The sequence below is a fragment of the Corvus kubaryi genome, unplaced genomic scaffold, assembly GCF_017639235.1.
Source record: "Corvus kubaryi isolate FWS band 111438036 unplaced genomic scaffold, C.kubaryi_AGA036_p1.0 split1-131, whole genome shotgun sequence".
NCBI lineage: Eukaryota > Metazoa > Chordata > Aves > Passeriformes > Corvidae > Corvus > Corvus kubaryi.
In genome coordinates, this window is record NW_024582073.1 from 25,566,903 (window position 1) to 25,593,478 (window position 26,576).

A 26,576-nucleotide genomic window follows, 5' to 3' on the forward strand; every position below is an offset into this window, starting at 1 on the left:
TCCTAAGACAAGATGGAATAACTTCAATTTTTGCCTGAAAAGGCTGACATATACGTTTTCTTCTGGCAATTAATCTTTTTGTTCTGCTCAATGTGCCGTACTTATTTTTAAGTGTAGCTTGAATCTTTGCAGGAATATTTTTGAGCACAGTGATAGTAATGTGATGGTTTCATACTGCAGAAGTTTTTAGTATAAGTCACAGGATCTTCAGGAAAGGATGTAAGATGTGAGAACAAAAGCTGTCCTGCAGAACTTCTGAAGAGGATGTTCCAGTGTTGGTGTAGCAGTCTCTGCTGCATTTTGAAGAAACATCCAAGACTTTTGTCCTCTTTTACTCATCCTCCTACTTGAGGTTCCTCCATATCTTTAATTGGAAAGTTTTTAAACTCCAATGGATAAGTACTGTTAAATAATACTTTTAAAAATGGAACATAGAAAAAAAAAGTTCAGATATTAATCTTTCATATTCCATGCTCAGGTGTAGTACACTGTATAATTTCGAGACATAAGCATTATCTAACTTCCATTATGAAACAACAGTCCTCTGATCCAAAATTTCTGCTTTATACAGAACTGATACTGCTGCTACTGACATTAGAAAGGTTCAACTACAAATTGTAGAGCTTTTAAAAGCAGTGTTTCTCTCTTACATCATAAACTTTATTTTTCCTTTTCCCAGCGTTAGAGCCCATTTCTTGCTGTAGCCTCAGAAAGTTGACCTCTTTGCTAAGTAAATACACTTCTAAGTTTATGTTCAAATAAAAGAAATTTCTCATATAATTTTATGTCATTTTACTTTCTGTTGTTCATCAACAGAACTAGACCCTCTCTTTTGCCAAACACAAGATACTTTGTTTTGTACTACAGAAATATTTTGAAATTTAGATACATTTCCATTTCTCAGTAAGAACTTTGAGGTATGGTTGACTTGGATATAAAGAATTTTTTATAGTGAGGGTGATGAGGCACTGGAACAATTGCCTAGAGAAATGTGGGGATTTCCTTATTGCAAGTGTTCAAGGCCAGGTTGGATGGGGTTTGAGCAACCTGGTCTAGTGGAAGGTGTCCCTCCCTGCCCATGGCAGGAGGGTTGCACTGAACAATCTTTTTACTAACTGAAACAAACAGTTACTGCAAAACAAAATGTATAATTATTTAGGAAAATTGAGGTATTGCTAACATGAGGAAAACTGCTTTGATTATATTTACTTATTACTTCCAGGGCTTGGCCATTTCAAGGCTTGTGAGGTGTGATGGAAAACAGGGATGTAATCAGTTTGGATGGGAAGGAAGCAGAAGTAAAGCATTAGTATGGGTTGTCTTGGAAATTTATCTAATTTTTGATCATCAAAACTGATGGCACTGGAATTTGGAATGTAAAATTATAATGTTTCTTGTGATAGCCTTATATTATACTTTTTGGTAGTTGTTGGTAGACACAAAAAATATTTGAATAATTCACTATAGTTTCAGACCAAGGAGCATAAGTTAGAATGGCTAAGTTAAGTGAAGGTTGAGATTCCCAAGGGTAACACAAATCTTCATAGCCTCATCATCTAATGACCTATCAGTCTGTTCTGTGAATGTCATTTCTGTCTTGAATTTCTTATTCTTCATCTTGTGATTTGGGGTGGTCTGCAAATCTCTGCCTGCAACTGACAGTGGGGCAAAAATCAGCCTTCTGCAGTTTGTAGCCTATGAGTGAAAGTGTGTGCTCAGGAGAGTTTATACTCTGGATCTCTTTTGAGAGTGGGGTAACTAATCTGAGGTGATGCAGTTTTTCTGTTCCAATCTAGTTGAAGCACAGTCTGGTACATGCCAAACTCTCCCATTAGACTGATGCAAAGGAAAGGTCCAGCACTGCATGCTGCAACATTTTGGGTTTGAGGGGAGCCCTTCCCTCATCTTGTGGAATTTGTCACAACCCACACATACACTGGGTGTGTATAATTAGCCCACTGTTTTGCTCTCTTAAAAAAATTAATTTCTTAGTTTGCTTCCTTTTCATCCTCTTTCTCTAGAGAGATCATGGTTTTTGAATGGGTCTTCCTTCAAATCTTCTCACTCACAGCTAATATTTATCTTTTATTCATTACCAGTATTATCTGTTTTGAAAATTGAATTCAGAGTTGACTTACTTGTTTATCATTTTCTGGTTTAGCCTGCTCACTCTAGAAACATGTTGGAGAATCACTTTTCCTTTTATCTTGAAGTCTCAGAGTAAAGCTCTTCCTTTCTTAAGAAAGAGCTAAATGTTCCAGCAATACCCAGAGACAGATCCTCTTTAAAAATACACTGGAACCATCTGCTTAACTGAAGGAAAAACTCTAATACTGTTTTCAACAGTGTATATTTTGATCTAAAATGTGTACTGCTCAAAAGGGTTCTGGGCATTGATGGTACCTCAGATGGCTTTGTAGGTACTACTTGACAGAGATGATCAGCACTACGTGTTCTTAAATCACTTGGATTCTCACTTAACCTTAAAACTACATTGAACTACAGAAGTCTGGTCTTAAATACTATTTGGTGTTTGGTGTTCAGGTTTTAGATCATTAGGCACTGTGCTTGTACTTTTAGTGAATTTCTCAAGTACAATTATTCATGTTGTGGTTTTGTAATTGCAGTAACTAACACTTCCACAAATATAAGGCTTTTGTTTTGCTGGGAAGTTCTTCCCATGTCATCATCTGCTCGTTCTGTTAGAACATGATGTGTAATAAAACTGTGAGGATTCAACTTAGAATGGTGTTAACATGTTAATTTACTTTTTGCTCAATTTTTTTTAAACTTTTGACGACTTACTATCAATAAAATAATTTTAAAACAATGTTTGAAGGCAAAAAAAATACTTGATTTATATGGCACGCTTTGAAGCTACTGTAGACAGATAGGAAACATCTGGTGACACTTTCAGTGGTAGGTCAGTAGTTACAGATGGTCTGTTCTTTACAGCTGTCATCCAGCTTTGTATGCAGAGTGACTACAGTGGAAAAATCTTTTGCTGAATGAATAAACAAAACGGCACAAGGAGGCCAGCAGGCATGTATGTTTCTACAAGATGGGAAATTAAATAAGCTATAAAAATTTAAACCAAGACTAGTGTTTAAAATGTTTGTTATATTCTGGTTTGGCTTTCATGCTTTAGATCTTTCTATATGATAATTAAAGGAAGTAGATTAAAAAATAGAAGTGATAAGCAAATAAATTAAAGACTGGTTTAGGGCTGGTCCTGTGCACAGGTTTGGGGTGCTGGCTTAAGCAAAGGCTGGTGGTTATCTAGTTATAGAGTTGGCTTTTAAAATTGGAAAATGTGTTTTATAATCTTTATAAAAAGATTATGAAATTAGATTTGATGTAATGCTTGTGCAATCTTAGAACCACGTTCAATATTGAAGAACATTATGTTTTGGAAGAATATCAATGTTGAGAAATGTAAAAGTGAATTTCTAAAATGGAAACATTCTTGTTTTGTAAAAAGTAAAAAAAAAGGGGATTCTGCATTCCTCATCAATTTTTCTTTTCCCCTTCATGATGGGATGTTATATTCAGCTGGAATCAGACACTATGCAAAACAGCCGAAGAATCTCGAATTTGAGGATAAAGAGGTGTGGAGGGGAAGTGAAGAGGAGGATGAGGCTGAATGAAGTGTTAAAAGCATGATGAATCTTGCACATTAACTCCATTTTAAATTAAAAAAAAACCCACAAAGAAGGAACTTTATTAAAAGTCCAAATGCACCAAGCAGGGCAGTACTGGTAAAGACAGTTTAAATGCAAATGTGCAATTCTTGATGCTCAAAATGTTTTTCTTTATGATTTCACTCAGAGTTCCTGAATCTTGATCATATGTTAATGAAACGTGCCTATTATGGTTTTAGTGAAGTTCAGCCTCTAGAAAGAAACAAGCAGATTTCTAGGCTCAGTCACTTGTAAGGCCATTTAATCCTATCCACTGACGTTGAAAGCTGTTGGGCAGGAATAAAAAGAATCAAGGAGGTGGATTATTTGGCTCATTTTAGTGTGCACCGTGCTTGTGCTACAGTGTGCTCTGCATTTGTTTCTCAAAGTCTACTCAGATATTTAAAGGCGAATAAAAGTGGTGCTCTGATTATGCTTTATAGAGCATCTGTATCCTTAGTTTTACTCCATCCACTTGCTCATGAGCATTTTATATTCTACTGCTATGATTAGGTTCTCATTGAGGGATTTTTTCTCCTCTCTCCCCATCTCCCCTTCCTGCTTCTCAGTGGTTTGGCTTAAAATGCAGCCTTCTTGTTGCAATGCCCTTACACTGCCTTGCCCAGCTACACGGTATCTGAAAAGTGCCTTGGCTGTATCTGCTGCCAAAGAGCTTTGCCTGGTCATGCATAAACCTGCTCCAAATGCCATTTGGTTTATAGAGATGTTGGCATTCTCTGTTGTCACTGGGATGCGTTTCCTTGCATCTGTGCCCCTTGACTTGGTTTCCTTCAACTTCCAAGCTGAAACTCTGGATTACTTCATCGTCAAGAGCTTGAAAGTTACGAGTGAAAGGAGCATGTTCTCTCACTGTGAGCTTTGGGATGCAAAGTTGTGGCTTTCCAATTTCATCTCAGGTGAATGTGTTTCTGTCAATTTATGGGAATATGGACATGTGCCTTCCCGGGATACCTGCATTGACTGGCAGTTTGTTCAGTGGAAGGGCAGAAAAGTTTTTGACTGTCAAAAGGCAGAGAGCAGCAGCTGTCTTGGAGCATTTCTATACTGGCTTGTCAGAGTTGTGCCGTGTGCTTTGTATCCCTGTGTTTAGAAGACAGTTTGCTGTGAAATACCAGTTTACCTAATATGGTTTAAGAACTTTGTGGGTTTTTAAAAAATTCTTTAGATTACATACAGATCATCTTTGGATCATCTGGACAAAGGTGCCAAAAATCATGTATTTTAAAGTTTATCTTTCTGTTCACAGGTGGAAATAAGCTTATAAAAGGCTGAGCATTTCTGCCTGGTGGCTGTCGTGAGAAGACCTTCACCAAGCTGTGTGGGGACGTTCTTTGAGCTTCCACTCTTATGTCTCTAATGGACAAACACAAAGTGAAGCGGCAACGTCTGGATCGCATATTTGAAGGTTGGACATTTCAGTTTCTAATGTTCACTGTGTTAATTTTGTGGAATACTGATATTTCTGAAGACTGGAACTTTTGTTTTGGTCATTCAATGTATTTTTAATTGAGTTGTAGTTCCTGTTGAGATAACATTGAATGTGCACAAATGCTTTTTTTTGGGTGAAAATGGATTTAGACAAATAAAAGAAACTAGCGTGTGACCTATTCTACAGTTGAGTTGGCTTTCATCTTAGCATTTTACAACATTCTACCCAAACACTGTGAAAGATTTTGGTTTTATATAAAACAACAATTACAAAAGGGTAAGATGACCACATAGTGCTCTTGGGAGTTATTCCCTACAGGCTTGCTTCATGTAGATTGATTTAACACCTTGTATCTGATCCTTGAAAGGAAGTAAAAAGTCAAATGAAAACAAAACAAAAATTGCAGGAGACCCCCAAATGTTAAATGAGTATTAATAAAAATAGCCTGAATTCTAGTGAAAGGAGTTGTAATCATTTGGGTCTGTCATTTTACCTTAAGTCACAAATGATGAATTGCACACTCCTGGTTTCTCTCCAAATGGGCTTTTAGAGCTGGTATGAAAGCAGGTCGAGGGATAAGGTGTAATTTTTTTAAGAATATACATGATTGATCTGGACTAAATTAATTTTTATATTAAAATGTTAATTTCTCAATAGAAGATAAGGGAATAGTTAATTTCTTTTTGACATGATGGGAGACAGTGTCAAGACTGGTGGGTACATGGTCTCTGCATCATGTCTAATGATGTGAACTGCAGGTTTAAGATTTGCTCCTCCACATGTTGGTCTTGAGACCCTTTCCCAGCAGCTGTGTTGTGTGAGCAGTCCCCGGCAGTGGATTTTTACCCCATTTTTTGTGCCAATATGAGTGTGACCCTACAATGAGCTACACTGAGAAAGCAACTCATACCAAGACCACCTTTTGTTGGCGTATTTTCCTCAGTCCAGGTCACTGTTCAGCTGACAGAGCAGTTGCAGTTGGAAAGCTCAGTGTGAGATTTGCTGGCACTGTTTAGCCTAACACAGCCAGAGAAAGGGACATTTCATCCAAGCATCAAAGGGTGCAGTTCCACATTCAGTTTGGGTGATTAATCTCCTCGTCAGTCTCTTCTAAAACTGGCCAAGCCCACCCATGGTTGCCAGTTCCAGACTGTTGTTGTGTCCCACCTAGACTGGTTGGCCAAGTGGCCAGTTGAACCTGCTCACTGGAGAATGATCCCTGCTTAGAGAAATGGGGAACTGACTGTGGAGGACCAGGAAATTGGGAAGGCTGCCCCACTTTCTGTGCATGTCTGCAGCTGGATCAGTTAGAAGTGGCCTAGGAGTGTGCATACTCCTCTCCTCTGTTCCCAGTCTCAGTTCCCCATCCTTGAGTTTATGTATCGACCTCTTCAACAAAAAATGGAGAATATTAACTTTCTTTTTTTTTGGCCTGTGTTAGTAAGCTGAATCAGCAAATCGTGAGGAGGAATGACAAACCTGTCCCTTTTGATGGCAGCCAGCAGTTGGAGCTGCTCAGCCCACTCAGTGCAATTTCAGCCTCCTTCTGGCCTTATTATATTGAGGCACAGAACAACGTAAGAGGCAAGAAGTCTGTGATGACGTGGGAAGGAACATTGCCAGGGACAGAGGTGACAGACCAGCAGCCACTGTGACTGAAATAGCAGTGGCTTCCCCCAGACTTCGTGCTCACATCCAGTGATGGTGTTTAATCAGTGCCTTTTGTCTGGCGTCATTTTCCCAGCCCTGCACAAATCACTGCATCTTATGGTAAAATCTGTGTGGCCATGCAATGGAGGGAATTGACCTACTTGAAAAGTAATGTAGGAGAAAAAGGGGTTTTTTTTACCCACCTCTCTGCTTCCTTAATCCCATTTACCAAATAGCCAGGTTGGAAAAATAGAGTGGGAAGGCCAGGCAGAAGATGATCAGGAGGAGAGGGGGGTGAAACAATGGATATGGAAACATGCTGAAATTTTATTGTTATGGGAACCCAGTTTGGCTCTTCAAAATGCTGGAGCTGTTTTGCTCTTGCGTGTCTATACGTTCAAATGTTCTTTGAGGCTTGTAAACACATTTCCCTGGCTGATGATTTCAAATTGTGTAAAAAAGGATAAAACTAGGGGGTTGGTTTGTTTTATAATGGCTTTTCTCTACATGTGGTCCTCTTCAGATTTAAAAATTAATTATGCAGAATTGTTCTCTGGTATATGTACCTTTCACAACACAACCTAAATATTTTATATTTTAGAAATATGCATGGTGTTTTAGAAAGCTCAGGGAATGTAATGAGCTGTAGAGCTATTAAAGGTGGTTTATCTTCTTGGTCAGCTTTTCTGTTCATCAGTTTGTACATAGCCTTCTTTTGAACTTTCCCTTGGAAGAGAATATTTTAAAGATGCACTTTATTTCTATTGCAAGTTCAATTAAAAATAGGCTGCAATAACTTGCTAATTACTACTAACTATGTATTTTTTCATGAATTCTTGAACATAATGTGAGATGGGCAGACATTAACACATTATTTTGTCCATAAAGAGCCATTCTGGTGGTGCCATACAGCACTTCATCACTGTCTGTATCTGTTCGAGGAGGGGGTGGTAATTAGTTGAAACTCAGTTTCTGAAAAATGAGTGTTGTGGGCCTGATTCTCAAACTGAAATGCTCACATTGGGAACATGTGCACAGGGTTGCACACAGCTTTTTCTTTAGACTTTGAGCTTTTTGTGTGGCATTGATGGATTATCACAAGCGCTCTTGGAAGTTCAGTAACTGCGTGCACAGTGTTATTCGAGTTGGACTGCTTTCCTGTGCCTCTAGGTAGCTTGCACACTTGCTTGTAGCAGCTAATCATGCAAATTAAGCAAACTGATCAGGCATCACTGGATTTACTACCAGCCTGTGAACTAATGACAGTGTGGTGGTAGTACTGCTAAATTGCAGCTGATACCCAATACAGAAAAAAGCCCCTGTTTCTATTACTTTGGGAGCAATTAGTCCTCTCTTAATGTAGCTGAGTAAGTGATTTTGTCTCTGAGGTACCTATGATCCCCTTTGATGATTTCTTAAATATGAAATTGAATATTTGCTTTTAATCCCAAAGCTGTTTGCAATTACATTTTTTTGTGCACATTTCAACGCAAGACTGAAAGAAGTCTGTCCCTTAAAAAAGCCAGGTATTAAATTCTGGTTTCTAACTTCCACCAGTAACTGTGAATTATGCTTAGGCATAAGGACTTGATTCGAGGCACTCTGAGATGCTAATATTAAACTCACTTCACAATTTGTAAAATAACATTTCGGATTCTTCCCTTAGAGTTAAATGGTATCAAGACATGTGAAAGATTAATTAGTTACTGATTATATTTTTCTTTGTCCCCCTCTCCGGTGATGCTGGTGATTGCAAAGCATAATTATAGTAGTATACATTTGGCAGAACAGTTGGAAGTGTCACAGTGCAAAAATAAAATGTGTTCATTTTGTGGGTAATTTGAAAAATTCAAAATGTTTTTGGCATTTTGAAAAGTTGTTATCTCTAATTAAGGTATTATTGTGCTTTATATTGTAACAAACTGTAAACAATGCTGTTTATTTGCTTATATTCTAGAAATCTTTAATTAAATGTGTGTATGTTTTACTGACCATTGCTTGGAAGTTACCTTGGGATGTCTGACTTCTGTTGCAGTTGCTGGGTGCTAACAGATGAAGCAGGAAGGAACAGAAGGTGGCTGCATGCAGGGGGAATGTCTGAATTATCTGTGAACGGGCTTGGTGAACACTGTGAATTATCTCTAAATATATTACTATATATTGATTATACACTGCTTTTGGTGGGTTTCCAAGCTTTAGGGAACGCTGGTGGAACTGGGAGGAAGAAAGGGGCTTCTCTCATTTCTTCTTGCTTGTTTGCACAGGTATTAGGGATTAAAGTACAAAACAATGCTGGAAATGTAACTGGAAAATTGAGAGTGACTTTCCCAATTGCTTGAAACCAGGAATTGCTTCACAGAGCACCTCATGTGATATTTATACAGCAACGACTGCAATGTGTACCAAGTACAAGTCTTAAGTACAAGTCTGTGAAGACCCTGTCTGCCCCAAGACAGATGTTCTTTTTTTTTTTTTTTTTTGTCTTCTGGTTTTGATGAAGCAAAAAGCATTGCAGCACTCAGAATGCTCAAACAATCATTTCCTTTTTTTTGGTTTTTCCTTTTTATGCAGCACTAGTATTCATCTTAATGTTATTTATATGCATGTTGCCTTTCAAAAAGTGCTCAGAAGAAAACCTGGAATGTATTTTAGCTATTTTAACAGTGATGCTTTATTACCTAAGAAATGAAGAGTTGGCCAGGATCATAAATTGGAAAAGAAAGTGCATATTAATGGGATGAATTTCTGAATTTTCAGATAAAATCTCTCATCTTTGCTTTTATGAAGGGCAGCCTTTCTTTGGGAAGGTTTGATTACTGGCAAATACCCAAGTGTGATGCACTTGGAAGGACAGTAAAAGTGCATGATAAATGAATAGTTTCTTCTCAAGGATATGGCCTGGGCTTTCTTTCCCTATAAGGAAACATCTCTGTTTTTAGAGCTTCTTTTTTCTGCTTGAGATTTAATAAGGTGAATCTTCAATTCATAGTTGATGTGGAGTATGTTGGTGGTTCCAGGAGGAATGCAGAGGAAAAAAACTGGATATGAATTGAATTTTTTGTCTTCCCAAATTGATAGAGAAATCTTGTAATAAAGAGTGACTTAGTTAAAAAAAAATGCATTCACTTTCCTGATTTATTTTTCTTGTGCATGTAATAGCTTGGCTTCTTAACAAGTGGAAGGTACCAGATTGACAAATACCAAGTGTTTTTTTCATGACCGTTGATGGATCCTGTGTAGTTTGTGTAAACTGTGATGTGAGCCCTTGCAGTTGTGAATGAGGCACTTAAGTTTTCTGCATATTAATAAGAAAGATGGCCTACTTTGGCAAGGTCTGGGCTTTCCCTGAATTTCAAAAAGGATTTTTACTGAAGTTGTTCTGTGCCATGTAAGTTGATCTGTACATAAGAGGAAGGAGGAATAAATGTTGCCACAGAGTGCCCTTAGCTCTTTCTTATGCAAGTGGGAATTGCAGATGTCAAGTTCTTTGGAGAACAAGAGCTATCAATTTTCTTAACTGGCATCCAAATTTGAACACGTTCTCCATTGTCTCATTTGCTACATACATTGGAGAATGAAAGGAAATAATAAAATGCACAGACAATGGTAAATCACAGAGTACTTTACAGAGTTTTCTTCCTGTGTACTGATCTTAGTACTGGGCATACTAAATATGCCAAGTGTTTCTTAAAAAGGGATTAATGGGGTGCCTCATTGCTTGGTGTCTGACAGACTTCAGAAGGCGGCTTAGTGAAGGATTAGGACAGCAGAGGGAGCTCAAAGATTCCTAATATTTTATCATTTGTTTCCTAAGTCAAAGTAGCTCCTTTGTAAAGTACCAATTAACCTTTGCAAAAATATGATTTTCTAACCTTAAGTGCCTTCGGCAAATACATAAGGATTGGAACTGGAGTAAATTCCTTTTCTCTGTAGCAATCCAGTGTAAATTAAATTAGGAATCAGGTAGTAAGACCTACCAAAATCTTTCTGAAGGAACAGCCATCAGACCTTTCAACTGTAGCAAAGGAAAGTGTTTAAGCAAGTAGAGTTTTCTATGATTGACCTATAGAAGAATATTTTATAAGTAAACCAATTTACATTCAGATACAAGTTTTTTAACATAAATGCACACTTCTGTGTATTGCATACAAACATGTTTTAACAATTCAACACTCTTTTTCTGTGTTTTTCTTGTAAGAACTTTGAATGTATTTTTGAATATCTGGTAATATAGAGCATTATGTAAAAGTTGCCTTCAAAGAACAGGGAGGATATTCTAAGGATTAAGATAAATTGACTATAATAAAATAATAAAATAACAAATGGTGCTACCAGGAATCTTCACATAACAAGATCGTTTGCCACTTTCCAAAGGAAAATTATCTGTATATTTGGGTTATATTTACCCTACTGCAAAAGCATCCTTTATCTCATTACAATTATAGTTGAAATGCTTATGCACAGGCTTGTGATTGGTTTTGGGCTTTGCCCTTAATATCAGCCCAAGGTGTTTTTTAGCTTTCCTTTGGCTTGCTGCAGTAACCTGCTTTTGCAATCTGAGTCTTCTAGGCAGCCTTTGGATTTGCATCCACTTCAGTACTGCAATGTTGCAGAGGTATTACAGTAACAATGCAAGCTCTATGAAAAGAGAATTGGCTTAGAAGCCCATTTTGCCCTAAATGATACTAAACAGTAGCTGCTAATGAAAAGCATTACTTCAGTAAGAAAATTTGAGGAGAAAAAGATCTATGGAGAAAAGAATCTCACTGAGATTTTTAAGTTCTGCTGAAACATTCATGCCACTTATTTAAGTTTTGGATGTTGTAAAGAAAAACTGCAATTTTGTGGTGTCCAGCATTATGCATTTTATCTGTGTTGTCACATTTTGATTGAATAACATTTTGAAATAAAACACTGCTTGCTTATGACAGCAGATATGTTCAGCTGTGATCTATCTAGAATGCTGCATCTTGACAATGTAGTAAAGTCAGAGTAGTTTCTCTTAATTTTAGTGTCAAAGACAGTGTTAAATACAGAAAATAATATAGCATGACACTGATTTTACAGGGTTGTAATAGTTGTATATGTAATATCATAGATTGAGTCAGAATCCAGTACATAACCACACCTCATCATCTAATTCCTGAATAATCTCCATAGAATTTATTCTTCCTATTCTCCTATTAATAAAAATATTTTCAGACTAAATATTTAGCTTTTATACAGTGCAGATGAGTGCCTTATAAAACTTTTAAAAGCTTTAGAAGTCTTTAAGTACTTGATGGTAATAGGTACTTATTTCTGCCTGGGGTCAGGGAAGATGCTCTGATGTTGCTTTACACTCTGCTCTGGAAAACTGAACTGTACAAAGATTTAAGTGTCTAGGTAAACATACTGAAGAATTTACATAGTCATCTAATTAAAGCAGTCATGTTCAGCTTTCACAGAGGCAATTCCCATCCTTAAGGAAGTGCAGTCTGAGACGCAAAAAAGGATTTTGTTTCCTCCCTTAGTGCAGTCAGGATGGGAGTGCGATTACGCAAGTGGAAACAAGAAAACAAAAGTGGAGACAGTCTTTTAGTGCTGGAGGCTTCTGCTGCTCCATTCTTGTGTCCTCGTTCCACGAGGTCAGTACTGGACTTGAAGGGTGCCTGCCTCTCCTTAAACAGAAGGAATTGCATGGAGGCGTTGCCAGGGAAGGAGTATCTAGCAGAGAAAGTCATTGTGGTCTGATGGACCGGTCATTTGGAGTTAAGAAACCTGTGTTTTATCTTGTAGCTCTCTGAAGTCAGGTAGCAGGTTAGGAAAACAAAAGCTGCCTATGCATCTTCTTTTTCTGTGACAGAAAGCAGTCAGTCAGAGACGTTCTGGGATATAAATAGCAGCAGGCTGTTGTAATACTCATGGAATCCCTTTAAAACACGAGGCTTTGCTAATTGTGAAAATACCTGGCACTTACTGCAGGTGAAAACATGCCCTTTGGTACCAGTGGAGATCCAGAACTCTGCAGTGGTTTGTGGCCCTGCTCAGATACCTAAATAAAAAGGTTCTTTCTTCTGCCCTTTCCTATGAGAACTAAATTTAAATTGCTTGTGACTTCGAGCAGATGTATTTGGGATTTTTTTTAAGCCAGAAATTAGCTGTTAAAAATTATTCATCCTTCTCGTTTCCCTGATGCTTATTTTTCAAAGTATCCTCCCATGCACTGAATTTTCAGACCTCTCATTCTACCAATTAAGTGGAGACACAGCAAAAATACTCAACAAAAATTACAGGCAATGGCAGTAGGAGAGCAAAAGATGAAGAGTAAAGACTCTTTATTCTTTTGATCCTACCTGTATTTTTCAGAAGGTTTCCTCGTGTGCTAGATGATGACACTCAAATACAATTAGGCTATGACTCCTACTAATAGGTAATCAAGAATAATTATAAGTGTTAATTAAATACATGATAAATGCCTCTTTTTGTCAAGGAGTGCACATTTGAAGAAATAGTTTTATTAAGTGCTAAGAAAACTTTTTCCCAGGCAATTTTATCACTATTTCTTGTTCCCTGCTGTTCCTTTCTGCCTTGAAGATTGCATCAGTCGCATGCACGTGGTTTTTTCCTGGGTATCAAATACCACTTAGGCAGGTGTTGCTTAATTTCCACAACATCTGCCAGTCATTTTTGGTTGTTGTTGTTAGTTTAGCTAACCTGCAGATGGTCATGTTTGCCTGTTTGTGCAGTGCTCCACAGACTCCCATGCTTGTTCCCCGAGTGCTGCCCTGCACTTCCATGCAGGCATCACCAATTTATCAAACTCAAATAGTTTAGTAACAGTTACATCTTCTTGCAATAAACAAAAGCAGCTGTGCTCTAGCTATCCTTATCTGCATGAATGCATAGATTGTAAAGGGCTTATCTGACAGACAAGACAGAAGTTTAGAATTTCAAACTGGAATTTAGGGCATGTAAGTCAGAATGAGTCTACGCTGATGTTTAGAAACAATATAATAATGCAGAGAATGAATTAGTTACCATAGTAACTGCTTTGTTTTAATAATTTGGTGGGGCAATGAATAGAAGGATCTCAGAAAGAAGTAGTATCACTCTTAATTACATGTTGTGCAAGGAGAGAGGTTTTGTTCATTAATAGTGGAAATTAATTTGATTTTATAACAGATTGAAGAATGAATATATAAATTTTGCTTTGGAAAGGCAATAAGAATGATTTACAGGTTTTTTTATTCTTATTTTTTCTACCCCCTGGGAAAAACATAATCACATTTTACATTTTATTATGGCAATGTAGGTTATTGATTTCTTAACAATAAAACATGCTCAATATATTGCATTGTAAGCGTGGCTTCAATCTGTGTGCTGTTATTTGTTGCCTGGCAGTTGTTGGCAGCCTAGCAACGTGCTTCAGTCCAGATCTGCAAAAGGATACAGACACGCAAAGTTAGGAGTTAGGGGAAGGCAGGTTTCTCAGTACTTCAAAACCCATCTAAAATCACCAGCACCTTGAAATCCCTTTGCACTTTATGGATGATACTCAAGTGCACTCCACACTTTCAAGATCACAGAATGGCTTGGAAGCGACCTTAATGATCATCTGATTCCAACCCCTCTGCCATGGGCAGGGACACCTTCCACTACACCAGGTTGCTTGAAGTCCTGACCTTCTTAATTTTCTTTCCTTTTGCAGTTTTGAGCAGTTTCGTGTGCATTTTGTGCTTAAGACAAGGCGGGATTCTCGAACTGAATGAGCTCTTTTGGAGGCAGATGCAGAGCGAGCAAAAGCCTTCTGTGCTCACAGGCACACGAGTCAGCTGGAGCCTGCTTTGCAGAAAGATGGAGGCACAGTGGTGCTTTACTCCAGAAATTCACGTGCAGGGCATGTCCCAGCACCTCGCACAGATGCCTGTGTGCTGACGAGGCCGTGGCTGGAGACTGGCAGGTGTCATGGAAGGGATTACTGCTGCTGTCCTACTGGAGCCTTTCACAGAGCACGGCCTCTAATTTGTGTCTGCGTTCTCATCTGGTGCCCTTTATTTTTCTTTTTTTTTATTTTCTCCTTAATGAAACTTGCAGGAACTTAATTCTCCTTGAGACTACTGGCAACTTTTGGCTGAAATTTGCTGTTGAGTTAGTGATTTAATTAAGAGGGCCCAGCAGGTTGATGGACAGACACAATTAGGTGAGCCTGGCTGCCTTTGAAAATCTGTCTGAAAGTTGCTTAGATATTGCAGACAGAAATAAGGAGTGCCACCTGATTACTCCTTGGCCAAGGAAGTGATGTCCATTGCCAAACTCAAATCATCTTCCCTCCCTAGACCAGGGAGTCTTAAAGTTGTTTCTCAAAGCATTGCTCTTAACAGTGGCTCCTCCATAGGTAAGGGTGTCTTCTCAGGAGCAGGGAAACCCAGGTTATCATCGATCCAAAGCTCACTAGTTTTTTGAAGGGAGGTTTGTTGCCCTTCCTCTGTTGTTTGCTGCTATGTGCCAGGAAATGCAAGCTCAACTCATTGTGTCAGGGGGAAAAAAGGAATAACTAAACCCAGTAATGACTCAGGAAGGGAAATTCAAGCTTCTCTGTTTCTAGTGCTTCTTTGTATGTAAATTTTGGAATGAGATTTTCTGTGTATGTAAATTTTGGAATGAGATTTAAAACTGTGGACTGTTTCTTCTCTTTGAGGTGAGTGCTCCTATCACTGGGCTGTTCATGTCCTTGATGCCTCCTCTCTGGTCTCATAAGAAACTTGCCCTGATAAAATATTTCTAAAAGCAGTGTATGGTACACTTCCTTTCTTCTTCCCTTATTTAGCTATATCTAAATAAAATTAAATTGTGGTGTTTTTGAAATGGACACTAACTTGGTTTGAACTTTCTTTGGTACCTAATCCTTCACTAGAATTCTGAAATGTTTGTTAGTATAATCTTAAAGTTTACAAAATCCTTTCCTGTTTAATTTTTGTGTGTCAGTCTGTGAAGCTTCTCAAAATGTCAGATGATTAGATGAGTTTTGCCCCCTATCCAAGATGTTAATGCAGGGAAGTAAAAGGAAGTTCATTCCAGAGGTGCAAACATCCAATGAAGAATTTTTTAGTCAGTTGCTTCCTTTTATCTGTGTTAACCATAAATCAGTGGTTATTTTATAGGTTCCTTGTGATTACAGTAATCAACAACATGATTGTATCCTGGAATAGTTGGTGGAAGAAACTTCATAGCAACCCCTTAAAGGCACTGGTGCATCTGATAGTGGTCTTGCAGTCAAATGTGGTCTTCAGTTGCCATTTTCCCTGCAATTCTGAGTCTCATCATCTTTGTTTTTCTGTTTCTCTTTTCTCATGAGGAAATAAAATAATTTTTGTTTCATTTCTGGTTTTCTGATGTTTCTTAAATTATTCTTTGTGATATGTTTTTTTCGCTTGGTGATACACAAGTGGATTTCCACGGAAATTCATTAGCATTAAATGTTAACTTTTTAATTTAATGTTCAACTCTATTCTATTCACTCTGACTTTATTTAAAGACTTTTTATTTAGTCTTTTATGAATGGAAGCACTTGCACATATGATGCTAAGTCATAGTTTTCCACATAGTTTAAAATTATTTAACAGTTTACTAAGGGATCACTCATGGAAAACGCTCCTGCCCCGTCTGAAGCTGTGGATTCCTCCTTTTTAAAAGAAAGACCAATGGGGTTTTCATGTCAGCTCCACTGATGGTGCCAAAGGCTTGTTGATCTTTCCTGAGCCATGAACTTCTCCAGAAGGATAATTGACTTCTACTTCCTGACACAATCATCTAATTGAAAAACATATTTGCTGAATAAAGTTTGTTGCATTGTTCTAACTAAAAACCTTGTATTTTATGCAGTTTTAAAAGCTCTGTTTAAATTATTTACAAGGCAGACTTGTAACTTAAACTTGCTTTAACTTACAGACAGGTTTATCATTTTGCATTGATAAAATTTGACAGAAAATTTTCAGATAGGATGGTGGAATTCAAAGTTAAAAAAGATAGCGTAGCCTCATTCTATACAAGTCAATTATGAATGTTGAATTTAACAGGAAAGGTTTGTACTAATAATGGTGCTAACTGAGCCCAGTTAGGCCCAGACAAGAGAACACAATTACATTTTGGAGTACTTATTTTTAATAACTTTGTACATCCCTTAAAACTCCTTTTGATGTGTGTGAGTACACATACACAATCTAGATCACTTGAAAATGTAATCAAATATTTTGTAACCAAAAATGAGATATTTAATTTAAAAAGCATGTTTAAACAGGTAGTTATGGTATTCTTGCACCTGACTCCTCAGTATTGGACTAACTATGACCTCTGATTTGCCTCATGTTTGTTTCCATTCCGTCTCTTGAGTCTTTGGTCTGGATGCAATTTGTATCTGTTCTCCTTTTTGTTTTTTCTTGATGCCTGAGTGTGGCAGAGCTTGTTGTGTTATCAAAGCTGGACTCTGGTTCCTGGAATTCTTTGTCTGTTTGCAGCAATTCCATAGGCCTGAACTGCTGCAAAGTACAGAAATTAAAGGCTTATCAGCATTTCTCCATAGGAGCTTAGAGGTATACTTTCTGTTGAAAATCTTTCTTTAATTTGGTATTACAATTAAACTGCACTTACATCCAGCATAAAAGGAAGTTGATTTATTGGTTGCAGTTGATTTAAAAAGCTGCTGGATACTTCTACCTTCTTTCAGCAGTATGAGTGGGATTTTTTTTGGTAAGTTTTCAAATGTAGCTGAAGCATGGGACAGACCCTGACTTAGGTTGCCAGGTTTACAGATGCCACTGTTTTTATAAACCTTAAATTGTCTTTTAAGTAAAGACTTCATAAAATAGTAGAAGCAGAGTTTTCATGATTTGTAGAAAGTCCATAAATTCTTACTTAATTTAGCTGGGCTGCTTTACTATCTGAAAGGTTGAATTGATCTAAAGGAGTTTAACTTGGCAAAACTGCTAGAACCTCATATTTTAAGTAAATGTGCTGAAAACTGGAAAGTTCTAGAGAAGTGATTCTATGCAGCATTCCTTGGCTGTGAAGGACAGAGCAGGGGGAGGGAGGGAAAGCTAAAATTATACATAAAAGCACATTCAAACTATCATCATATCCTTGACATTAGGAGTATAATCTGTGTTGTAGATTGGCAGTAATACCTAATGATTTTGCATCCAAAACCAGATGACATTGTTCTCCCATTTGATATATGCATAATGGTTTTTTGTGGTTTCTATTCATGATGTATTTCCCTTTTAATCAATTACATTTCAATTACATTATGTCCTTTCAGTAGCATTAAAGGATTATGGCTTGAGAAAATAAAAACTAATTTGGTAAAAAAGTATAAGCTGGAAAAAATGAGTTAATTTCAAAAAACCCCACTGCAATATTCATCTACTGATGACCATTCAAGAAACAAGAAATGCTGACACTATTTCCAATATTTTGTCTTTTATGGCACCTAAGAAACCAGGCCTTTGAACCAGGTACTCTCAAGCATCAGTTGAGTGTTCAGCTGCACCTTCTCCATTATCTGTTGTGACTTGTGGTGCTAATTTTATTGTTAAATATGTTGTCCACAACAACAACCAAGTTGCTGGTCAAGTACAAGAAAATGTCTTTTAATATTTAGCTTAAGTGAGCAGCACTGATTTGGTTCTATTTTACTTGCTGAAAGGTTTTTTGTTTGGCCTCCATAGAAGGTAAGGGTAAGCTAAATCTTTTTCATTCTAGGTTTATTTAAGAATAATATTGGCCATATGATGTTATCAGCAAGAAGAGAATCAGCAGAGCTGCTACTAAGACAAAAATGTATCTAGACTTGAGATTTAAGCAGTTGGTCAGGTTATTTTAAGATGCACTCACCATTTGAAGATGTTCCATTAATACTTAAGATTAGCGTATTTTTTAAATGGCAGGAAAGTTGATTTAAACATTTAGAGTATGCTGGATGGGATGTTTTCAGAAGTCAGTTTCTGTGAAGCTTGGCTATAATCCTCCTCAGTTTTATGTTTTTCAAATATGACAGAGTCTTCTCTAAAAACATTTATCTGGTTGAAAATAAAGTGGAAGAAAAGATTGCATGAGAAACCAGGGTGTCATTCACTGAATTTGGTGTTAGTCAATTCAGAAGTGATGTGAAAAAAATGCATTTACAGGAGTTTTATTATGATACCTATACTTAGACTGCCAAATACCATAAAAGCTTTGCGTAGCATAAGCATGGTGAGCTGTGAGCTGAATCAGGTCATTAGGAAACTCCTCAGCACTAATTTTCTCTGGCCACTTTATTTTCTTCTAGTTCTAATTTTCATAATTTTTACTGTATTTCATAACAAGGGAAAAACCATTCTAACCTCATGCTTCAGGAAGACAGTGACGTCCAGGATATCTTAATTAAATCACAAATTGCTGACAGCATATAAATTATTGATCTTGTAGCTGGGGCCTGCATTGACACTGTTGGGCTGTCTGTTCTGGCCTCTCCAGGGTTTGCCACCAGTCAAATGAGGGAAACAAGAATTCAAACAGCTGGTGTGGTGTAAAGATGAGAACTCTTCACAGAAGTAAGATACGCACTCAGGATTTTTTAGGTTTGCTGATGTGATTGGAAAGTGCCTTCCTCAGGTATCCAAGCTATGAGTGGCATCCTGTAAAGACCTGGGAGGCTGGTGAGGGCTGTTGGAGTTGAAAGCAGGTGCCTTAAGGAAGCAGTTCTGGACTTGCCTTAAGTTTCTGATCCTCTCCGTGGATTGTATGTGGATCCAGCTGGCAGGCAGGAGTGGGGAGCACTAACATTTCTCCTTGCAAAAGTCTTGATGAGCTGTGCTTGAAAAGTACCTGACTCAGCACTGCACTCTACACTACTGATAGTCAGAACATCAAGTCCCTTTTTGGGAATAAGGAAGAAGATTTTGACCTACTTTAATGGAACTGTAGCACTTAAAATATTCTCTTCAGCCCTAGGATTGAAAACAGTGTCCTACTTCCCACACAGGAGTCCAAACCCCCTCTCTTGTTATCTTTGCAAGTCTGTTTCCGTTCTCAATGTGATAACCAGCGGGCACCAAGTGAAACTGCTGTGTGTAGGTGTAGAAAGCATTTCTTCATACATCAGGTGAGTTAGGAAGCTCTACTGCAGAATATCGTAGTTACTGAAGTTTCACTGAAGTTGAAAAAGTGACTAGTTTTGTGGAAGAAAATTCCACTGGGTTTGCTGAAACAATTCTGATTGATAGAGCTCTTGAACGGCAAATTGCTGGTGGCAGGGAGAGAGGTTCTGAATTACTAGTCTTGCCCTTTTTACATCTTTTTTTTCCTCACTGTTTTTTTTTTTTTTCTAGCAGCAGGGGAAAAAAAAAAAACCAACCCAGTTTTAGCAGGATCTTTGGTCTGAACCCATGACAAACTTTTCTTGCACCCTTGGTTGTGGAAGGCTTCTATTTTCCTTGCCCAAACTTAGTAGAACTTTGGAGGGGCCTTCAGTTCTCTGAGGCTTTCAGCCTCAATTATTAGAGTCAGAAATTAGAGCTACACTGCCCACCTGTCCATGACCCAGCACATCAATGTCTACAACTTCAGGTACCTGCTGCTGTGCATTTCTCATACTTCCTTATTAGGCCTGGCAGTGCAATAAATAATGCTTTTCACAACTTCAAATATCCATTTTATAGGTGTTGTAAAAAAATATTAATTTTAGAGATCACTGGTCCTTTTTTTTTTTTTGTCTAGCTCAGAATGGCTGAAGTATTCAGAGAAAGAGAAGCAGGATATAAAAAAAATAAAAAGTAGTTCCCTGTACTTGCAGTAATGCACAACATGGGATTGATTCATGTAGCACATCTGTGATCAGATCCCTAGAAGTGGTGTGTGATTAAAGATACAGGAGATCAGAACAAGGAGTAGCCAGCTGTGCCTAGAGTCCTTGTGGCAGCAATTTCTCCCTGTAGTTGTTTCCTTACGTGTGAAAGGATGATAATACTCACATGTCTGAGGCTTAACTCATTACTGGTTTTATAGCAAGGTGAAAAGTCTATATATAGTTTAATAAAACCCCCAACAGCTATTACAGAACAGTGTTACTTAGCATTTAATAATTTGCCTATTCAAGCAACTGTCTGTATTAAGGAATAATTGAAACATATTTACAGAGCAAATTTGAAAGAAAAATAATAGCATTATCAAGCTAAAAAGCTATAGCACATAATTATTATATACTTACTTCATGATTCAGCAGCTGAGCAGTTTTTGTGCATGTAAATGATTTTTACTTAATGGATTATTGCAGCAGTTGTGAGTGAGCAGCGCAGGACTCTCCGAAGGGCGTACCTTGAGGACACTGCAGCAGCAATATTTTGCTGTGTCACGAGATTTTATCACGCGTAAAGGACAGATTCCGTCATACTCGGGAGTTTTCAGATGGAAACCACAGTTACATTTCTGCTGCTAGTGTACAGCAATGCAAAATGTTCTTAAAACCAAACTGGTTCTGTTAGTGCAGGGCTATTTTTTTTTCTTTCCATTTAAATATTGCCTCATGAAGTGTCTAACTTATAACAGCAGTTATATAAACTACATCAACAAAATGAAGAAACTTATGTCTACTTACAAGAATTTTATGAGTGGTATCTTTTATTTCTTATTTTTGAAGCAGGAGCAATAAAAATATAAGTGGATTTTAGTTTGCTGTTACAGTGCTCTATATTTGTCAAGTCCTATTACTAAACAAATAGTAAAAATATTGTGTTGATTTTATTGCTTTAGTAATACAGTTACCAGAACCACTTTACTATACTTCTCCAAGATTTCCAACGTTTGACAGTTAGTCCATAGAAGTAATTTCTCAGGTTTGGACTGCATCCAGTACACTATGGAAGTGATCTTTCTACACAGCCAGAGATTTGGGTACTAGATAAAGCAGGTGTAATTTCACTAGGATGAGATTTATCTCCAGAAAAAAAAAAAATTAAAAATGTAATTACCAGTAAATTGCATTAAACTGGGGATCTGCCCTAAAATAAGGGCAGTGATGCAAGCATTAACTAACACATAACAACTAACAGGCATCTGCAAATGAAAGAGGTGTGTCATTTCTAGAACAGTTTATCAGTCCTGGGGATGGTCTCAATTACAGCTCTGTGTCTATGCCAAACATTCTTTATACCCCTAAGTGTGTAAAATCTACATGATGTGTCTGTAGGCTGTGTTGACTTGTGGTTTTTTTTGAAGAACAACATCTTTCTACTGCACTGATAAAGCCGAGGGAAGAATGGAGAAATATCTGGCAAACTTTGGCATTTCTGATGTAGCCTTTAATGTCAGTCCAAGAAGTAATAGAGCTACAGAGAGATGTGAAGATGCATAGAATGAAGCTGGTAAAATTGTTTGCTTTGGCCTTCCCTCAAACATCTATATGATAACAGGAAACTTTTTGTTGAACTTGATAGTCAAATAAATTAAAACAAACATTCCTACTTAAAGGAACCTCATCCCCAGCCAGAGCATAACTTTCTGGTTTATTGAAATGTAATCTCTCAAGTTGTTGAAATATAACACTAATACAAAATTTTGGGGTTTGCCAAGATGCTGTTTGATGTCTGTATTACCAAAACCCTGTTACTATTTTCACTACCCTTGGCAGTGGCTGCTTCAGTGAGGAGACACCAGTTTAGCACCCATGGGCACAGTACCTTTTAACTCTGATCCACAGAAGAAGGTTGAACAAATTCTGTGGAGAATTGCTGTACAAACTTTTTATTTCTGGCCTGAATTCAGAGTTCTGTCCCTGAGTTTAGCAGTGATGTGATGAGCCACAGTTAAGCCAGTGAGCCTCGTGAGTGAAGAAGAAAGGTTGTCTATAAATTGTCCAGGATTTTACTTGCGATGACACGATCTGGAAGTTTCTATCCTTTCTAGTCAAATGTAAAGGAACTTGTACTTTGAGTAATGCACCTCCTTTAGGTTCTTCAGGTGGTAGGAAGGATCTGAGGCTGAAAAGGACCCAGATCAACTTCCCTGGATCTGAGGTTTAGATGGGAGAGCTGGTATTCTTGAAAGCTACCCTGTTGGCTATGTTTCTGTACCTTTACAATAAAAGGAACTCATTCCTGCATCAGAGAGCGTTTAGAAGTTGAAGTGTATCTTAGGGTGTCGACTGTGCTGTATTTTTAATATTGAGGACATTACTTTCTGGAGCTCTGAACTCAACACTCCTTAAAAGCTGTGTGTGCACTTACTTTTCAGAGGGGGGACAAAGAAAAGGATATTGTGTGTTTATGCCTATACTGAAGTGTTGCAGTCCTGTTGATCTCTGTATCCATGTTGCAAACAGCTTTTCAAAATTTGGTGTTGAGGCTGAATTGCTTTTTATTTTAATTTAAATCCTGTATATTGTGGTGGCAGATCCTACAATTATTTTGTACATTAATTTTCACTTGGAGCTCAGTCTCTTGTCTGGGGTGTACAATTGCATGTTTCAGTTATGGTTTATGTGCCCATGCCTTCCTAAATACTAGAATGTCTCCAATTCTGAAATACTTTCCCTATGGAGTCAACATACAGCCGTTCTTGTGTGTCTGCCTACCCCTGTTCTTTTTAAAGTAAGTTGCGTATCAGATATTTTTGTTTCCATTTATGTCTGATATTTTGGTGCCCTTTCTTCCTCTGTGTATCAGAATCCACTTGCATCATCCCAACTGATTTTACCAACATCCTCATTACCTATGCTCCTTCACACACTAAATTAGCATTGAATTATGTGTTGGATGAATTTGCTTGACAGATAAAAGGAAGAACATTTCTTGTGTCTTGAATGAGGAAATGAGAACAGTTAAAACATTGTGAAGGCCTGCCATCTGCAAAGAGAGACAGTATCTGTTTTCCTTGAGAAAGTGAAAAACAATGCAGTGTGCATTGCCCTGTCAGGGCATTTGCATCCTTTATGCAAGGTCCAAAAGAAGGGCTCCCAAGTATTCCTCAGTTTTTCAGATAGAGACTCCATTTATTAAACTGGCACAAACAAAAAGACATTGGTACAAGAAAATTGCATATTTGAGCAAATGTACAGAAACAATTCCCTGATGATTCAGCTTCTACTTAGGTCCTTATCTCAGAATCCAGAGCTGCGTTCCCCTGGTCATTATTTCTTCTGTGTGTCTGTCATATTTTATATACATTTTCATCCGTGTGCATCAAGGAGGCAGAATGCCTACTCTGAGTAAGCACTTCGGATTCCATCTCCAAACTCTGCTTTAATCAATATTGTTTGCAGTGACAGAGTGCTATGTAGAGTCTCCTTTTCTTGTCTAACCTCAGACGGGAAATACAACAGATGGGTTTCACCGTGTGTTTTTGGCAAGGAATAGCATGAAAATAGAAATAAACCTTATTAGATATGTGCTTCTCAGCACGATGCTTGTAATCTGCAATAAATATCACTAAAAAAGTGCAAACTTATTGCCAGTTAACCATTAATCAGGGAAAAAAAGTTTAATAGAATGAGCTTGAGAGCAAATGCATTTTAACCTTTACATTAAAAACTGGTGGTAGGGTGTTTTTTTTGGTGGTCTCATATGAGATGACAATATAACTCATGACTTTCAGCTGTCATGAGCTGAAAGATGCAGTTAAGTGTTTTTCCAGAAGCAGCAAATCCATTGTTGTGTGAGCCATATAACAAATATATAAAATATAACAGACTAAAGGAAGGAATACAATTAGAAGACAAAACTACATATCTCTAATTTTGTTTTCAACAGTACATATTTCCACAAATTACCAATTAACCTTTCAAGTGACCTGAAATCTACCATTACATATAAATCACATAGGTGTGGTAGATACTCAATGTTTTCAAGAAAACTAGTATGTTTTCTGAGCTCTAGATGATCCAACTTTTATCAAGACATTTGAGACGATAAGGTAGTTAAATAAATAAAACCACTTCCAATAAAATATTAAATCTTTAAAATACTTCCAGCTGGAATGGAGCTGATAGAGTTTGTCTGTAGTTGCCTGTGTGGGGTAAGAGTCCTGGGTACCTCGGTATCTGAGCTTGCATCCTGTCCCAGTTCCAGTGATGCAGCTGCCCTGGAGGCTTTTTGGAGGTCATAGATGAGGATGTGTGTTTATCCAGGACTATCAGCAAGATTTAATTCTAATAATGATTCATCCAGTCTCTTGGGCAGCTCAGTTCTTAGACTGGTTTGTGTGTGTTTGTACACTAAGTTAGTTATGTTTTAAAAAATCCTATCAACTAGGATAAATAAAAGCTTAAAAATATTTTTAAATTTAGAGATTAGCGGTTGCTTGACTTCTTCGGATAATGCTAGATTTCTGGACTCTGTGTGAGATGCTGTGTTCTGTAGGATAATGCACAATGGTCTTTCTACTCAGGACTGGGCAGTATTTTCCTAACAGTGATTTCTTCTTCACGTATGTCTTCAAATCTCTTCTACAAGGAGACATTAATCCCAGTGCCACCTATAGTATGTCATGAAATTCAAAACCTTTCTGGTTTTCCCATTATATATAGCAATTTTATCAATTTTGGTGGTGATCCTGGTCATTCTGTACTCCCCGATGGCCGATACAGCCTTCTCTGACCCACCACAAACTCATCAGCCATGTCAGCTGTCCCCTGAGAGAACAAAATGTTCTCTTTAAGTGAAGACTCTGAAGGAAAAATTGATGTCAAGTGTTCATTCTTCCCGTTCAATGCATCGTTTCAGTGATGTCAGTTCTGTGCTTCTAGTAAAAACAGTGAAAGAACAGTCAAGATTCAACTGCAGCAATTCCTGTAATCCCAGAGCAAATGAACCTTTTATCTTTCTTTCAGTCTGCTCAGTTGTGGATTTTACACACATATTCAACACTTTCAATTGTATATTTTGGTACTGGTTGGTTGAGTAATATCAAAAGAGATGTATCTGTTCAAATCCTGAGTAAATCAATAAAAGTGTAGAAGTGTAAGAAAACAGAATGAAAAAAAATGTTTTCTGCACATGTGGGACTTCACAGCTCTCAGTAACTCAGGTTTTGGGTTTCCTGAGTGTCAGAAGCCTTCATGCATTTGAGGCTGAGTTGGCTTCCAGAGGACACATTTCATTACACTCTCTCCCTCATCTCCCATCGTGTCTGAGGTGTGAGGTTCCTTACAGACACACGTTGCTGCTCTTGTACAGGCTTCCATGACCAGGACAGAGGAGAATTTAAAATAGCATTAACTAATTTAATGCAACCTCTGTTTGCTTTGACTTTTCTAATTCAGCGTTTTGTGTAAGCAATAGGTAATGTGGGGCTGGTTTTCCTCTTCAGCTTTAGTAAGACCAGAAATTTTTTTGTAAATGAGTATTTTCTTTTTTTTTAATCAGTAAGTTTCTTCATGTTATTCTCATGACAGTCCCTTGAAGACAATGTTTTGGCATGGCTAGATCACAATGAGCCATAGCAAGTTGGCTTACATATTTTATTGGGACCACAGATGTTATCTTAAATGCAGGCTCTGCATTCTTATGCTCCTTTTAGTACATACAATTCTCTCCCCCCCTCTTTTTTTTTTTTTTTTAGGAGCTTCAACTACACTAAACAAAATTTTAAGCAGGTATTTCCATTGTAACAATATCTAGCTAATTAATAAAAAATTGCAAATCAGCATATTAAACCTCAAATATTTTCATATAACATTCCTATTGCCTCATGCTATGTCTATTTGTTCTTGTTCCCTCATCCCTTTTGGTTGACTCTTCAAATATAAAAAATCTACTCTTCTGTATCCTTGTAAAATCCCATTT

At 37.6% G+C, this 26,576-nt stretch overlaps 1 protein-coding gene and 1 long non-coding RNA gene across 4 annotated transcripts in view; one reads left to right on the forward strand and one right to left on the reverse strand.

The window, feature by feature from the left end:
* Positions 1-26,576, forward strand: part of CTBP1 (C-terminal binding protein 1) — a 236,558-nt gene that overhangs the window by 49,249 nt on the left and 160,733 nt on the right. For all 3 annotated transcript variants that reach the window (XM_042053276.1, XM_042053274.1, XM_042053275.1), the window contains exon 2: positions 4,948-5,106. In XM_042053276.1, the coding sequence (XP_041909210.1) occupies positions 5,049-5,106 (58 nt within the window). In that variant the 5' untranslated portion in view covers positions 4,948-5,048. The remainder of the gene's footprint in view (positions 1-4,947; positions 5,107-26,576) is intronic.
* On the reverse strand, positions 18,652-21,115 carry LOC121676566. The gene is made up of 2 exons (XR_006020509.1): positions 21,008-21,115; positions 18,652-18,836 (listed from the first exon to the last, which is right to left on the reverse strand). It is a non-coding gene; the product is annotated as an uncharacterized LOC121676566 (long non-coding RNA).